This window comes from Argiope bruennichi, chromosome 7 (genome assembly GCF_947563725.1).
Source record: "Argiope bruennichi chromosome 7, qqArgBrue1.1, whole genome shotgun sequence".
NCBI classification, from domain to species: domain Eukaryota; kingdom Metazoa; phylum Arthropoda; class Arachnida; order Araneae; family Araneidae; genus Argiope; species Argiope bruennichi.
Genome location: NC_079157.1, coordinates 109834119 through 109852079, shown reverse-complemented (window position 1 = coordinate 109852079; position 17961 = coordinate 109834119). Strand labels below are relative to the sequence as shown.

General features: G+C 30.5%; 1 protein-coding gene across 1 annotated transcript in view; it reads right to left on the bottom strand.

The window, feature by feature from the left end:
* Nucleotides 1-17591, bottom strand: part of LOC129976612 (L-sorbose 1-dehydrogenase-like) — a 28246-nt gene extending 10655 nt beyond the window's left edge. The window contains exons 1-7 of the mRNA XM_056090260.1: nucleotides 17403-17591; nucleotides 15042-15244; nucleotides 13527-13716; nucleotides 9320-9451; nucleotides 6457-6578; nucleotides 4466-4636; nucleotides 183-336 (exon numbers count right to left, since the gene is read on the bottom strand). Of these exons, the coding sequence (XP_055946235.1) occupies nucleotides 183-336; nucleotides 4466-4636; nucleotides 6457-6578; nucleotides 9320-9451; nucleotides 13527-13716; nucleotides 15042-15244; nucleotides 17403-17532 (1102 nt within the window). The 5' untranslated portion in view covers nucleotides 17533-17591. The remainder of the gene's footprint in view (nucleotides 1-182; nucleotides 337-4465; nucleotides 4637-6456; nucleotides 6579-9319; nucleotides 9452-13526; nucleotides 13717-15041; nucleotides 15245-17402) is intronic.
* Between the last annotated feature and the right edge of the window lie 370 nt (nucleotides 17592-17961).

Genomic DNA, 17961 nt, shown 5'->3' with positions numbered 1-17961 from the left:
GCTTACCTTTTGAATGCAAAAAAAATTATAATTATTCATATATAATATCTTGACATAAGTCAATACTTTTATATATTTTTATATATAATTATCTTAGCATAAGTCAATTCTTTCTAATACACTTACTGTAGATATCCTATATAGAATATCGCGAAAATTTAATACGGTTAATATATTTGTACCTGTTGCCTCTAATTTATATTTCAATAGACTAGTTGGTAAAATAGCCTTCTTCATGAGAATAGGTTCTGGATACTTCGTTTTAAAATTCAGTATTACATTTCCAACATGGTCTTGCAAATTATTACCAACTGGAAGATCAGCAATAACTTCTATCTGAAAACAAAAGAAGAACAAATAAAAAACATTAATGCTTTCAAAATGAAGTTGGTAAATCTGCATTTTAAGTACAGGTGGTTATGAAAATAATGGAAACACCTTAGATTTACAAAGTTTACTTAGTACTTAGTTACTTAGGTTTATTTAGTTTCTTTGTAAGACTCCTTTATTAATATGATGTTGGACCGCCGTTGGCATGCAATACAGCTTGGATTCGCCTAGAAATTGATTCATACAAGTGTTGAATAGTGTTTAGAAGAATATTGTACGATTCTTCCTGGAGATATTTGAAGTTCTGGGCGAAATGCCTGGTGGAGGATATCGATTCCGCATTGAACGCTCTAAAATAGACCATAACGTTAGTTCTGGATCAATTTGGTCGGGTGACTGTGCGGGTCAAGGCATATGTTTAACTTCACCCTTATGTTCATCAAAGCATGATTGGACAAGTTTCGCTGCATAGATAGGTGGATTATCATTCATGGAAAATTCCATCTCTTGCAGAAAACAAAGTTTTCACTATAGCATGGACCTGTACAGCTGAAATTTCTCTATGATTCTCCCCAGTTGTTCATCCTTTCAGGGTTACGATTGTCCAGCATAAAACCACAACATGGCTGCCCATATCATGACAGATCCACCTCCACGCTTGACAGTTGGAAGGAAACAATGACGATCATATGCTGGTACAGGTGTCCTCCAAACGTGCCCCCGTCCTGTTGTAGGGAAAAGTGTGAAACACGATTCGTCAGACCATATTACTTTCTTCCACTTATCAATCCATTAGGTTTTGTGAGTGCGACACTATTGTAGACTACGTTTATTATTAATATCTGTGACAAGTGACTTGGGAATTACTGCTCTGCCATAAATGTTCTGTTTATGAAGGTTCCTTCTAACTGCAATCACTAACACCGGAGAATACAGATTGGTATTGCGCTCTGTGGTCACTTTTGCTCCAGCTATTCGCTTTTTAGACATTACAATCCGCTTTGTCAAGTTGATCCTAAAATTTGGGATGAGCTTCACTGAGCTTCTTTTTCATCCCACTATTTTCCTTTGTCGAACTTGTCTTGACGCACTGTGTGTAGGCTGTCATGACTTTAGACATAGTACCTCTAGAAACGCCTAAAATTTGGAATGTTCCAGTCACACTTGCTCCAGCTATACTGCCGCCTCCTAAAATTTGGCCTCTTTGAAAATCAGAGAGATCCGACATCTTACGTTTTTGAAAAAAAAAAATCAAGAATTACAGAACTTCAATAAAGCTAACGCATACTCCCAGAATATATACATTGCAATGTATAAAATAACTGGTGGCTGTTATTATATTTTAATGCCTATGAAGAGCATTCAAAAATTCACTTTTATTCACAAGTGTTTCCATAATTTCGATAATCACCTGTACATAAACAACAGAATTTTTTTAACTGCCTTGCGCTTATGATGAAAATTGCCAAGTAGATCTAAATGAACTTCTGACTATCATATTGTGTAGTTTCCTCGAAATTTGAGAAATATCTATAATTTTCTGTCTTCAGCAGCCAGTTAGTTTGTCAGTGCACATTCCAATCCTGTACTAGATATATATGGAAAGTTTCGGAGCTCTGTATTATATGGTACAACTTGTGGAGTACTAACTCACAAAAAAACGCGCATGCATTCATATGTATTATATGCAAATAAATGCAAGCATTGATGAATTTTATTTCCAAGTTTTTGTTTATTCCTTATTTTTTTAACACTTCAATCGGATTTTAGAAAATATAAGTAGTTCACTGTCTTGATTTAATGTTGGACGTTAATTTTAGACCTTTTATTTAGTAATAAATTTAATATTAAATTAGATTATAAGTTATTTTATTTCCTTTAACTTTTTCTTAGAACTTTGGGTTTTGCATTATACCTTCACCCATCATTTTTAAATAAAAATCATGCTCTAGAAAATTATAATTCATTGATTTCTGGGCCCATTTTTCAATATCTGATTAAATTATTGCTATTTATTATATAATTATATAGACTTGAATGTGATGAAGAATTATATACTAACTATTAATAACTATGCAAATGCGATAAATGGTAGCAAGACATTTTGATAAAACATTTGTATCAGAATTGTGCTTAAGATGTTGAATTACAGAAATATAATTTGAAGGGGAACATTCATCGATATAAATTATAGCATGAATTTAAATATATCAATATAATTTGATAAGTTAAAAATTTAAGATAGAAAGTGATTTAATTAATATAACTGTTCTTAAATGGACATAAAACATATTTATAAACAATTTTTTCAATCCTTGACATTTAAAAAACAATATATGTATGCAGTAATAAAATAGAAACTCATCTCTAAAATATACATTTTGAGGGGTAACTGTTTTTGAAAAATATAGTAAAAAAATTCTTTCTTCGAATTTTCTTAAATTTAATTATCGCATTTATGTCATCAAATACATAGCTATTGAAAATTAACAAACATCTGGCGTTAAAACACAATAGTAGCAAGATAAATATTTTTTAACAATTACAAGAAAAAAATCATGCAGAAATGTGTATTCTGATCATATACATTGTCGAAAGCCTAAAGACAATCGAAACCATTTATTCCTTTCAAATTAGAATTTATCTTCGAAATGATAGCATTAGAGATTACTTATTATGTATAATCAGAAAAGAAGGAATGTTAAAAAAAATTGGGACGTCAAGCTAGTAGCATGTCCTTGAAAAAGAACAACGCTGATGAAACATGGTCCATAAAACGTATGCAGAGCAGATTCAAGTGTTATGTTTCTTGTCACCTCCTTACCTCAAGTGTTTCTCAGCTATTTAAACCAGATGCTGAGATGAAGAAAGTAGTTCTGGAGAGCTTAATATAAATGCCAGGGTATCTTGTTTGGATAAATATCTCAATAATTTAAATAAAATGTTTTGAGCTGACATAAATTCGTCTCTCTAGATTCGCTCCTTATTACGTGAACAGTAAAAAAAATTATACTATCGTCTAAAGAAAAAGAAGTTCACTCATTTTATATAATAATTACATACGTTTTGTTTGCGATAAGAAATCTAAAATCTGTAAACTGGTTGTTGAGTAACTGAATTGAATTACTCGTTTGAATCACTGAGCCCAATACATTTCTCTGTAATAAATAAACACAAACACTACTGGATTAATTTTATAGAAATTGCATCATAACTTTCAGATAGATTTGAAGGAAATCTGGTTAGAAAGTCTGAGATTATAATTATAATTGGAATAGCAGCGAAATGAAAACTCCAATGCTAAATAAAAGATATTATGTTCTCAAAATATGGTTTATTATCTTTTATTTTATTAGGACAAAAGCTGAACATTTCTTTCAATATTTCGAGTCAACTATATGTCTAAACGCTTTTTCATTAAAAATGAGTGTGTATTATTAATCATGTAAATCACTAAATATAATGTACATAATAATTTATTGATTTCTTATTAAAAGTTTGTCTCTCATCATGATGCTGAGATGCAAAAGAATCATTATGAACAGAAACTGTTAAAACGTTTGTTTTTTTCAGATAATCGGGACCAATTATCGGAGAAAATGGATTGCTCAACTACCTCAGATAATAATACTACGGTTAAGTTCTCAACTCAAACAGAAAATGCATTTTAATAATTTCTATTCGCAATGATGGACTAATGCACGGAATTATAAATTAATAGACAGTAAATTTCTGTATTGACTCTGTTCGCTGATTCAATTTTTCAGGATAATTATTATCCAACTTGGGCATATGTATCAAAACACCTCTTTTTTTAAAATTGTGATTGATGTTTCAACAAAATTGTGATATTCAGGAGTTTATTGAAGGCTTTATTTATAATCATTTTCTCCATAACAAAGGCTATAGATTAATTAAATGTTTGATCTTTGATTTCCTATTATCATATCAAATGCTACACTAATTGGAAGCCTTAGCAAAAGAAAAAATATGATGCGGAAATGTTCTAGTGTGCAGTTGGAAAAAAATACTGTCATGCGATATTTTAATTTCTACAGAAATAATTCTATGCCTAGTTTTGAAACTCTGACATCAATCGAATTTTTCTATAATGTGAATATAATGCTTTACTCACGCCCAAATCCTCCAAATGCTCTTTTGGTCCAATTCCAGAAAGCATGAGTATTTGAGGAGAATTGATGGCTCCACTACTCAGAAGAACCTCTTTTCGAGCGCGGATGTCGTGAATTTTGCCCTCTTTTTGAAATCGGGCCCCATAAGCATTTTTATTCTTACTGATAAGAATCTAAAAAAGAAAATTGTTTTATTTAAAATATAAGTTCTAATTCTCTTCCAACAATTCGAAGAATTTCCAAGAGGGAAGAATGCAATAGGACAATAGGATGCAATAGGTATATTATCAGATGATTCAATCATATTAGTTTTAATAATGGATTCACATTATGAAGTACTTTTATAAATCGCAAATCTGTATTCATTTTAGAAAATACAGAAAGATTTGAAAATCCTTGATTTTTTAAAAAATTAAATATAAACTGAGTAATTGCAGTAGAAACACGCAATTTGTACAGAAGTTCTACTAAAAATAAAAAATTCTTTTCCTCGAATAAAAACAATATATTTCTGATTTTTTTTTCTCTCTCTCTCATACACACACACACACACACACACACACATATATATATATATAGATATATATAGAGAGAGAGAGAGAGAAAGAGAGATTTTAGCACTTCTCAATGCATTGCAATTAAAAATTACAAATACCAAAAGTTTTTATTGTAGTTCTCTGTTATTTATTATATATGTTCATAAGCAAGGTTGAAAGTGTCTAAAAGAACTATTCGTTTAATTTGTGAACAGGCGCAAATAGTTATAAAAAGAACATCTACAATTGGAAAAAAGTGTTTGCGCTATACATATGGTGTTATTTTAGTTCCGCGTTGGGTGAAGTTCTGAACATAGCGGATTAAATATAAGAGAAAATTTAAGATAAATTTAATGTTAAATTTAAGAGAAATTTACAAATTGTGCATCTTTTTTAATATAGAAGGAAATGACTTTCTGCGTGTCTTAATACTGAAGATAAAAAAGTTCAATTTTAAATTTCTGCGATTTGTTGCAATATTAGTGTTGATTTCTTTAAGGAAATAAATAATATGAAATTGCATATAAAAATTGCAAACAAATTATGTGATTAAGACAGAAAAGGCAGAGTTAATTGTTCATATTTTATACCTATAATTTTCATCTCGAACAATTAACGATTTGCTGAATACTGCCTTCCGTCCAACCTTAGTGGTATAATGATAATGCCTTTGCTTCGTGGTAGTTAGATAAATAATTTCAAACTTATTTTCCTTGAAGAACCACAAAGAAAGCGGGTTTGCTACCTGTTAGATTAATCAGAGCTAAAAGTTCTCCCATTGGTATTGCATGAAAATTTGAAGAGGGTTTACTATCTCAGGGGCCTTTCTCATCATCTATTACTTTATCAGCATTATTGCAAAATACGAGGTCTGTCTCAAGATAATAATCCCCTAGTTATGCTTTTAAACGAAAGGAAAGTACAATTAATCTTCTTGTCGACACATAAGGAAAACTGCAAATGGTCACATTTCATAGCTTCTCAATTCCCTCTCACTGGCCTATAGGTGTCTTTTTAAACCAAATATATCCGCTTACGTATTTAAAGTTTGAAAAAATATGCGCTTTCTGACTTGAACATATAAATGGGAAGCAGGGTAATGTTAAAATACATGGCTAAATTAGTTTAATCATATTAACGTTCCGTTTTAAAGCAACATTAGGACTATTTTGGGAAGGACTTCGTAGTTTTGAACCGCGTTCAGATGACGGGGACGACATCTGAGCTGGCACACCTCTCTTCACATTTCCACCCCACACCAGTAGGAGGACGTTTAGCCCTGACGGATTTAACGTGCACCACGCTTACATGACGGTTCTTCGGGGGAATCGGGTATCGAACCTCAAACCCTCCGGTTCCGAAGTAGAGACCTTACCAACCAGGCCACCGAAGCCCTTTGAGAAATGAAGTACAATTGCATAATATAATTTAAAGAGATAAAGACTTGTACTGCTTACTTTTTGAACATAAGCTTCATTGACAATGTGCAGATTGTCTCTGTCTTCGGCAGGTATAAGAAAAGCTTTAGCTGTACTGCATCTCCTGCCGTCTCTTATAGTTCCTTGAATTTTTGCAAAACCTGCAAAAAATTGCCACTATAGCGCATTTTGAAAAGAATTATTGGGAAATAAATACGTTCCTATTGAGTACGAATATGCAGAATACTTTAAGCTTCGAATTGACTTCGTAATTTCTTGTTTTATTATCTCAGTGGTAATGACCATCACTTTCCAATTATGCCAAATAGAAAACTTTTGAAATTTACCTATGCTTGACTTCAAGGAGCACATTACAAGTGAAGTCTGAAATATTCATGGCTTAGAACAACTAAATTTAACTACTGTGACTTAAAACTACTGACCAGACATTCTGATATTTTTTTAATAAAAAACGAGCAAAAAATAGCTGTTCATGATATTTTCCTATCATGATAAAAATAAGTTTTTAGTCTAACAGATCTGATAAACTTAATTAACCCCAAAATTTTTTTCTAAACATCCGTTTTAATATTGATCTATTTTCCTGGCAGTTTGATACGATGAATCCTGTCAATATAACAGTGGGCTAATAAGTACAGTATAATTAATATTTCATTTTGATTATTTTATTTTTAAAGGCCGAAAACTAATTTCATATTTTTTGCGCATTTAATTAATTTTATATTTATATCAATTTCAAATGTTGTTGCAATGGATAAAGATCTAGTTTGTTAAAAAAAATAGTAGAACGTAAACTTCTTGACAAGAATGAATAAATCTAATACTTGCTTCTTAGAAAGCATCTTTTTCGTTTGCTGAATTTTAAGTTCAATTTTTTGTAATTATTATCTACCGTTGTTGAAACGGTGATTTAAAATTTCTATTATATACGAGCTTCTAATTAGAACTATTTCAATTAATGAAAATATGGACATATATTTCCGGACAGTTGAGAAGATCGACGATTTTCTTGTGCATGCTTTAATGTCAATATTTCATCACTGGAAATAATGTTTCAGATTTATTGATATTTGAAAGATTATTCATTGGTTAGAGGTCAAGTACTGTAATAATTTTAAGCAACAAATCGCGGGTTAGAATTTTCATTACATTACTTTATAATTCTTTTATTTATTGCGCTCATATATCTTCCTAAATCAGTTCTAGAAAATTATAGAACCTTTAGCAATTTAATTAGTAAGTAGTTATTTTTTTTAGTTATGTAATTTCCTTTTTCGATATCTCAGAAGATAAGGCTAAGACTCAAGAAGGTATCTGATGCAGGTTAAGTCTTTCTCCCTAATCATTCAATAACAATGAAAAAGAAGCCTCAGTGAAATACTTAATAAAGCAATGAAAACGGTTTGAGTTTCATCTTCACAATGATAGCTATGGATGAAAATTACGTAAAAACAAATTATTTTTGGTTAAATAGTAAATTTTTGGAAACTAAAATTGCACGGCAAATAAATTAGAGTTTTTAAAAAGGTAATTTTGTAAATTTTAAAAAAGGTATAAAAATTCGCTTCTTCAATGATATTTTCGTGATTTATCGTGGAAAAATGTCAAAATTTCGTTTAAATTCAAATTGTTAAAATTCTCATTAAAGCAACAAACAAAAGCGTTCTAAGTTACACAATTATTCCTAAGTTTATTTTTGCCATATCGATTGTTCTGTGTCCGACCGCTTTTCTGTTGAGAGCCAAAACACATATTCTTCGATTTTCCCTAATATTATTAGCAGAAATAGAGTGAATTTTATTGAAAGTTTTGTATACTTATTTTATAACAATTTACTTACCTGTTTCTTGAATTACTTTTTAACACAAACATTATTTTTATTAAAATTACATAATATTTATTATCCTCCGCTGTATTACATAATATTATCCTCCGCTGTACTCATTTCGCTGTTAATTCGAATTTTTCCAATAGAGAAATTTTCTGAACAAAATACTTTTACATGAATAAGCAAGAATAATTATAAATCTTTTTATAATTTAAACGTTTTAACACTTTAAAACTGATTTTTTATATTCTAATTATAAAGAAAATGAGAGTATATGAATTCTTTTTTCTTCAACAAACAACACTGGTGCAAACAAAAAAGGATTTAAAAAAGTCTTAAAATTAATGCAAAGGAAAAAAAAAACTTAATTTATACCAATGGCCAAAACTTCGCAATATTAAAGCACAAATCCTATTTTTTAAAAAGAATACTCGAAGAATAGTTATAAGTTGGTATTTTGATGCAAATAATCATTTAATCGCTAATAATACGATCTCTTTTTTTAAAATTATAGAAATTAGAGGTTAATCTGAAAATCCTTTTCTTTTTTTTTTGCTTGTAAACAAATTACTTGTTTTTCTCTGATATATTTTTGTTAAGGCTTTTTTTATTACTATACGTGTCTAAATCTCATTTATAATTTATTTCCTTTGATAAAGTTACAGCATAAAATATCATGTCAAAGTTATTTGAATGGTTGAAGCATCTAAGACATTATAAATTTTTCAAATCGATAAATCTTTCGCAATATATTATTCACGCTGATGAAATCTTATAATTAGATCATTTGAATTAATCATATAGAATTAGATCAATGGAAACTCTCGGGAAAAAAACATAGTTATCTAAATTTCCTCTTTTTTTAAGGTGAAACTATGATGAATGTTGCAATAAATAAACACGAATTTTATGATTGATAAGAAAAAAATGCTATTGACATAAAAAAATTCAATTAATACAAGATTGTCATCTAATTTATTAATTATCTCTAAAGATAATGAAAATTTGTCCATTAAAGTAACCAGTCTAGCGCTGAGAGAAGTTTCTACTTGCCTGTCTGTTTTTTTCCATTAATATCTGTGTATTCGTAGCCCAATTCCCCCGCTGCTTCTGCAAAAGCGTCTTTCATTTCATTTGTTTCTTGTGGAGTGCTCACCGTTAAGAAGCCACTTGTTGAATGATGGCCTATAATATAGAAAACCATACACACAATTTTTATTTCAAAATGCAACCTTTAGCTATCATTTCATTATTCGATAAGTGCACATTTTAAAGTCAACCGGAGTACCCCCCCCAAAAAAAAAATTAGTACACTCTCTTAAAAAAATCCTTTTTTTCTTCCCATATAAAATTCTAGACCTGGAGCAAAGCCGTTATTGCCATGAGTACTGAGAAATAATTTTTAGAGTACCATAGTACCATACATGAAAGTTGTGCAATAAAAGCCGATACATGTGTATTTATTGCATGGCATTGATGAACAATATTTAGGAAATATCTATCTTTGATATAAATCTAGTGTTTTTACTCAATCGAACGTTCGATTTGTGATGATTAAACATTGTTATGTTGTTAATATAACATATAATAAAATAAATCAGAAAATAAAATATGTAATTCCATCTGATTGAAACCGAATATTGATTTGGAAGTACAATTGGAGTCGTAAGATCATATACGAAATTCATTTATTTAAGTCATAGCGTTTGCGGCCATACAAAAATGTAGATCAACATATAATCTGCTCTATGAGAGATTTGAGGAAAAATTGAGAAAGAGCTACATTTCAGGTGCTAAAACTGTTCAATACCAAATTCAATTTACTTAAGTTGCGCTTCTTTTAATTATACTGTTTACATGCATTCAAAACTATAGGGTAAACAGACAATGAAATCCTTATCAGATTTGTCTCTAAATTTAATACGGATGCACATTTTAGGTGCTAAACCTGAACATTAAATTTTATATATCTAGATATTAAGTTATCGTGCACTCAAATAGCCGGACAAAACAGAGTTCCTCTGCATGGATTCCATCCAAAATTTAATATAAATCTTCAAGTTTGTGGTGAATAAAAGCAGAGGTTGCTGTGAATTTAGTGGATTTTCTAGACAAAAATAGACGAGCCCTTAAAAAAAACATTTACTATCCAGCAGCTGGCACCAAATCATGTCAAAGTAAAAACAAAAAAAATTAAATAAACAAGACATAGCTCTCCCCACACACAACAGACGGCAGCCACTTTTATATATATATACGTATATATATATATATACGTATATATATATATATATATATATATATATATATATATATATATATATATATATATATATATATATATATATATATATATATATATATATATATATATATATATATATCCGGATGTGGCATAAATTCGTGCAAACTTCAAAAAATCATAGTAAAAAAAGTAATGATCGAAAAAAATGCGAATTGCGGGAATATGTTCAGAGAGCCTTTAGATTTTGTTATTTCATTAAAAAAATGTATTAAAGTGACCGATAGATGGCGCTCACACGTCATACCGAGACTGTTTATGCAAATCAGTATAGCTATAAAACACAAGGCTGGAAATGGATCTGTCATTCGACGCTAGTAGCATGCTATCGCTACCGGATAGATCATTAGGGGTTAAACTGTTCTATAAAAATGGTGAATCTGCGACTAACGCATTGCGACAGTTACGGGCGGTGAAAGGAATTAAGGCGAAGAAAATCCCAATTTCATTGAATGGGATATTTAATTTAGTCCGCCGTTTTGAAGAAACGGGAAGATTAAAGGATCGTCAACGAAGTGGCAGACCATCCGTCAGTGCTGAACGCGTCCTTGTTATCCAAAGAGTCATGAGAAATGTCGCAGCCGAGTCTCCAACGGGGAGTTCCAGTGCACGTGAAGCAGGTAAAATAACAGGAATTCCGGAAAGATCGATCCGACGCAATCTGCACGAAATCTTGAAACTGCATCAGTGCAAGATAGAGGCATTTCACCAGTTGTTGCCAGCAGATTGCGAGAAAAGACAAGCCTTTGCAACATGGGTGATCGTACAAATGGAACGTGACCCACAATGGTTACTGAACATCATGTGGACAGATGAAGAACCCTTTTCATTGCATGGTCACGTCAATACGCAAAACAGTCATATCTGGGCAGAATCCAATCCTCGTGCGTACATGATCAAACCACTACATTCTCCACATGTGACTGTTTGGTGCGGTTTCACTGTGTCCTTCATTCTAGGCCCTTTCTTTTTTGAAGAGCGTTATCCTGTATCCGGTTGGAAAACCTGTTCCGTCCCTGCAGAACGCTATCTTAGGCTTTTGCGAGACCGTGTTATACCTGCTTTGCAGCAAAGAGGTGCATTATCTTCCGTCACCTTCATGCAGGATGGTGCCCCGCCCCACGTTGCTACTTCTGTTAAGACGTTCCAAGACACATTCACTGAGGCCAGAGAGATAAGCAGAGAATGTAAGAATGAGTGGCTCTCACGATCGCCAGATCTTTCTCCAGCGGACTTTTGGTTGTGGGGATACCTGAAGTCTCATGTCTACCGGTGCTCTCCTGCCACTTTGATGGAACTGAAAGATGCCATTCAATTGGCCGTTAGTGGCATCGATGCCGACATGTTACGCGCAGCTGTAATAGGCATAGTTACGCGCCTCATTTGCTTAATACCTTGTGTTGGCAGTCACGTTGAGCATCTTTTGCTTTAAAATAAAATGTACTATAATGTTACTGAGCTCTGTTTTCCTGATTTGCATAAACCGTCTCGGTATGATCGTGTGAGCGCCATCAATCGGTCATTTTTAAATACATTGTTTTAATGGAAATAACGAAATCCAAAGGCTCTCTGAACATATTCCCGCAAACCTCAATTTTTTTCGAGCATTACTTTTTTTATTTCTTTATTTACTTAAAGTTTTTCATAAACTAAATTTTTTACAAATGGCTCGTCGCACTATAGTAAAATAAATTGATACCCAGTTGCCACAGTGAACATGAGATTTCTAACAATTTGGTCCATGAAACAAATTTAATCTGTTTTTGAGTCCTCATTTTCACAAACAGAGAGAATGTCTCATTAAATACATTAGCATACCTTCTGTCTCCACTAGTCTTGACTACTTAAAGGGAAGGAATAAGAAACAAAATTTCAAAGACTCGTTTGACCTGTAACGATATTTATGGATGTTTTTTTATTTGCGGTGATCTGTTTGCACAAGAATAAAAATGAGCATTGTCAGTCGAAAAAATCGAAATATTTTCAATACAACCATAATATTTAAGATTCTTTTGTTCGAACTCATACCTTCATATAACAGCGTTCGAAATTCCATTTCGATTGTTTCAGCAGATAGGCGGCTAAGGGGAAGTTTATGGTGAAAGTCTTTTATGGGCTACCTTATATATTCCTGTTACAAACAATGTTTGGTTGACTGGAAGATAGTTTTTCAACAATGCGTTCTTTACATGGATTAGAGAAACTTTTAAAAATGAATAGAGTTTCGGGGAAATTTATAGTTAGATTGGAGTTCATGCAATAATTTAGTTACTAGGTCACAGGGAATTACTTAGATCGTGGCTTTGACAGCTTCTCTCAAAAATTGATATCTAGGATAGATAAACCTGTCAGACTATTTATTATGGAGAACAATGTTCCCAAGTTAATCCAGAAGATATTTCCTGAAATTACTTCTTGCATCATTTTAATTTCTCTAAGTGTTTTCTACCTTAACAGTATTTACATTAAAATTTGCATCGATTAAAATAAAATTAAAGATTTTTGTATAAAAATGTAAAGATCTTTATATCTATGCGCATAATCTTTATATCTTTTAACCTTTTTATACATCTTATTTCTACAGTAAAATATTATGATAACGAAATACATTGGAATAAGAAACGTAGCAAGATTTAAATTAAATCCTTTAATAGAGAAGTTAACTCCTTCACCTTCAATATTATCCATCGAGTTACAGAATTATTTCTATTTAAACCTGCAAATAAATAAAAAGTACAAAGGAATTTAGGAGGGAAAAATCACTTGGAAACACTTCAATACTTTATGTTAATACAGGGTAAACTTTATGTTAATACAGGGGTTGAAATAACAATAAATACCCACATAGGAAGTGCCATCCAATTAGGACGTTAAACATATCCATAGCTCATGTGATTAAAAACTTATTTCACAACTCATATTAACAACAGCTATTTCGCGCAAGAGCACATTACCTACCATTGTTTGCGAATTCAGGATCAGTGTTATTTTCTGATTTCAGAAAATACGAATAAACATCTTTCCATGACCATCCTGTTGCTCCAGTTTCAGCCCATTGGTCGTAATCTCTTTTATTGCCTCTCACATACAACATACAGTTGATAAGGCTGGAACCCCCAACGCCCTTTCCTCTGGGAACTGGGAATTGCTGCAAAAAAACAAATATAGAGAATCGCCAATACGTTATTTATGTTTTAATTATAATTTGTCTATTTTCCTTAGGTATCCTCTTCATTATTGCAACTCTGTAATGTAAATAGTTCAAAAACCATATAAAATTTGACTTTCTATAAAAAAAGAGCATTCTTTCTTCATTCCAGGAAACATTTCTTCATTTTCAAATGGTTATTTTGTCCATGTACCATTTATTGCTATGTAATTTTTTTTAGATTTAAGCAAATTTTATATTTATAGCAATTGCATTGTATCTGCTTGATTCTTACAAACAGTCAGTATTTTTGGTTTATGATCTAAACATAAAGGGAAATACAATAATATTTTATGCTACGTCCTCCAAGAGTGACCTAGGCTTTTCGAAGGGCACCCCTTAAAGTGAACATGGACTTCAAGGATTATGTATCTTTAGTATTATCTATTTTATCTTCTTGCTGATCCTTGAAAATACTTGAATACCATTCCACGGATAACTCAAAAAGAATCTCACATGGTTGAAATCTTCACTTTTTGTATTCTTTTAAATTTGCCAGTCACTTTGAAAATACGAAAAATAAGTCGGTTTAAGGAGATATTAGTTTGAGTTTCAAAGCAATTCTTTAAATTTCAGATCCTTCATCTGAACGAATCGACTGTAATTAATAATTTAAATAAATTATAATGGGTTCATCTTAATTAACCTCAAATTTATCAAGCTCCGTTTATAAATCCAAAGTTTTAACTGTGCTTTATATTCAAAATCTTAGCACTACTAGATTTTTAGAGTTTTCTTATCGAAGTAAAATATTTGAGGAAATATATTTATTCAAAATTTAAAATGGACAGTTGACAGATGATACGTTTTCAAATTAGTCTTTTCTGAAGTGATAATATATAAGCTTTATGGAAAATTCTCTTTTGATAATAGCAATGGTGCTATGACAATTTCTCTATGCCATCTGATAGAATGATATATAACATATAATATGATTTTATATCTTATATCCTGAAATTTTAGAACACGTATTTTTAGATATCCTGAATATTAAGTAATACAAAAGAGATTTAATTAAAATTAAATACAGTGAATTTTTCCGTCAAGCCATATAGTTTCCAAAGGCCTATAGATTTTTTATAAAAAAAAAATTGAAAAGATATCGAAAAATATGCAGTAATATAATTAAAAAACATGCTTTTCATCATAGTTTTCTGTATAATATAATAAAATTAATTAAATCCAGGAAAGTGTTATGCGTATAAGAAGTATTGTAAACTAAATATTATTAAGACTAAAAGAAATTTTGGATAACAGGAAAATACCCTATTTGGATATCCAGCTCCGGCCCTTTTCTGTGGCATCGATAAGAACTGCCAGTCATTATCGGTAAATTGGTTGAGAAGGCCTCCCACAGGTATTTCTGTAATGGGATCCACATGACCACCGGCTTCCAGCAAAAGGACCGTTACACATGGATCCTCAGACAGACGAGAGGCGAGAACGGAACCAGCGGACCCGGCACCAACTGAGGAAAAACATTGCATATAACTGTATTTTAATGATTGCGGTAAATATCTTCATCTCTTCTACAATAGCTGGAGAAATTATGCAACCACGCACTTGCTACCAATTTATGAATTTCAGGTTTATTAATGAAGGTTGTGTAGAAGTGTATGTGTAAAGCTTATTCTAAGGCATTGAGCCAATTTCAACCTTTTGCAAAAAAAAATTAATAAGTTAATAATAATTTTGAAAAATTTGTTATACTTGAAATTTGGGGGAACATTTTTCAAAAACAACAACATATAAAAACTTGTCTTTTCAAATTACAGAACTTCTAATTAACCACCGATAGATTTTTGATTTTTAAATTTAAATAAATGAATGAAAAAAGTAAAAGGAAAAATAATACAAATTATAAATATAGCTTATATGTATATATTTGAAATGAGTGTGTGAGTCAATTCATACGCCGTACATTTATCAAAATGACATGATGAAGCTAATGAAATTCGTGGCCTATTCAGCATAATAATAGTTAACAAATGTTTAATAAAATAAAAAATAATTTTGAATTTTTTTTATTATATTTTACAAATAATCAAGTTCAAATAAATGTGATTTTGTAAGAATATAGGTGGGGGGAAAACTGTGGATTTGAAATTATTGAAAGACAGATTCTTGGCTTTCTTTAATGTTTTCGATAAATATATAATCAGCACTTTATTGCATGAAAATAAGTTTTCTTCGATAAATATAAAACTCGGTTTTTATTGTATGCAAACAGATTCTTTAACAATTTATATTAATTTCTGCATGCAGTAAAATTTTTCAGTTAAATTTTATAAATACTTTCATATCAAATATATTCTAGAGGCAATTTTTTTTTTTAAATTTTAAATCGTATTTGGATATAATTGTTTTATGTGTCTTAAATCATATTTGCTTCTATCATTGGATACTAAGCAAACTAATTTATAAAGAAAGATAATATGCAGAAAACTATAACAGAGGATGCTTTAGATCGTGAGTTCTAAGACCGAAAATGGCTGATATTTAATTTGGAACTGATATGAAAAAAAAATCTTTCATTATTCGAAGTATAAAAAAATAACAAATATTAAAACAAAATGTTTGAAATATTCTGAGAAAACTGAAAGAAATACTTAATTTTAATTTAAAATTTAAAGAAGTACTTAATTTTCCCAATGCTAATGTGAAAAAATATTATGCTAAAAGCTACGCTGCTTCTTAACTAGCAATTCTCATCAAAATTTATGAATTTTCTGTGTTATCAAATGAAATTCTTTGCTAAATTAATATTTATATTTTTAAATTGTTTACAGTTTAAGCGGAAAAAATTAACACAACTCTAATGATTTTCCAAATTTTGCATTAAAGTAGTAATTTTAAAGTAGTAAAGTTAATGATGGGCTCGAAAGTAGTAATTAACTTAGTATTTTTTTTTAATTTGTAAATTTCAGTAATGAGTAAAAATATGAATTGTGAATGCAATATTTACTCATTAGACTGTCAATTTTAGTTTTTGAGATAGTTTCATCGAATTTAGATACTCTTTTTAAATTTAAATTTAAAGAGCGTGTGATATATACAACTTTCAGAAATCAATTTAACAGAGATTAGCGCAAAAATATATTTGAAGAATTATTAAAACGATTCCTGATTTCTCTTTTTCCTTGTAATTTTTAGTGAAATTTAAATTTTTTTTCAATAGTTTTTCGAAAGTTATTGGTTAAAATGTCGTCAATAATTTCTGAAAGAAAAAATGAACAAAACTTGCATTAAAACTATTTTCAAATTCAAAAATTTACTTTTAATTTAGGATAACACATGAGGCGGAATCGATCATTATCTTTCACCTTTTAAAAAATAAGTACCATGTATTGCTTGATTAACAAATTTAAATTGTTTTAGAAAAAAATCTTTTTTCTTTTTCTTGATTGATTTAATGGCACGCATTTTCATTTTCAGAATGCTTAACTTAAAATCAGTGAGTAAAGAACATTCAAATTAACAAAGAAAAGGAAAACTATGAGAAAACGTGATTTTTGATATTTGGTAACAAATGGGTAACTGAATTTTATTTTAAAAAATAACGCTGAATAGCAAAAGTTTATAATAACAATGATAACCGAGTAAAAATGATAAAAAGTTCTACATACCAACGATATAATCATATTCTTTATGAAAATAATTTGATAAATCTGGTTGATATGCAACATATGGAAGGGTGTAGAAAAAAAGTCGCATCAAGGTCCTAACTATATCAAGAATACTCATATCCCAAGGCATATTTCAAGATATCAATAGAAATGTATTTCACTGAGATGACGAGGTCTCTTTTGCACCATTATTTAAAAAAAGAAATTTTAAGACTCTATAAAGAATCTAGAAGCTGGCGTCACGTATGATGTCATCAAAAATCACATCATCATCAAGTAGCAGAAGAGTCAACATTTATTTCTGCTGTTAAATGTGAAAGATCATAAAATATTATTTGACATCAATAGGCTTATTTATAACGCAGGACATAAAATGTCTGAATCGTACCTATGTACTTGCAATTTAAATCTATTATTTCTTATTTATGCATCTGTTTATTGCATGCACTAAGGATTTGCACTAGAGACAAAGCCTCTTAATTTGAGGAAACTTATTCTCCATGTAAAGATGCGACCAGCTGGGAAGTGCAGGGACGACTTACAAACGCGTTTCACAATA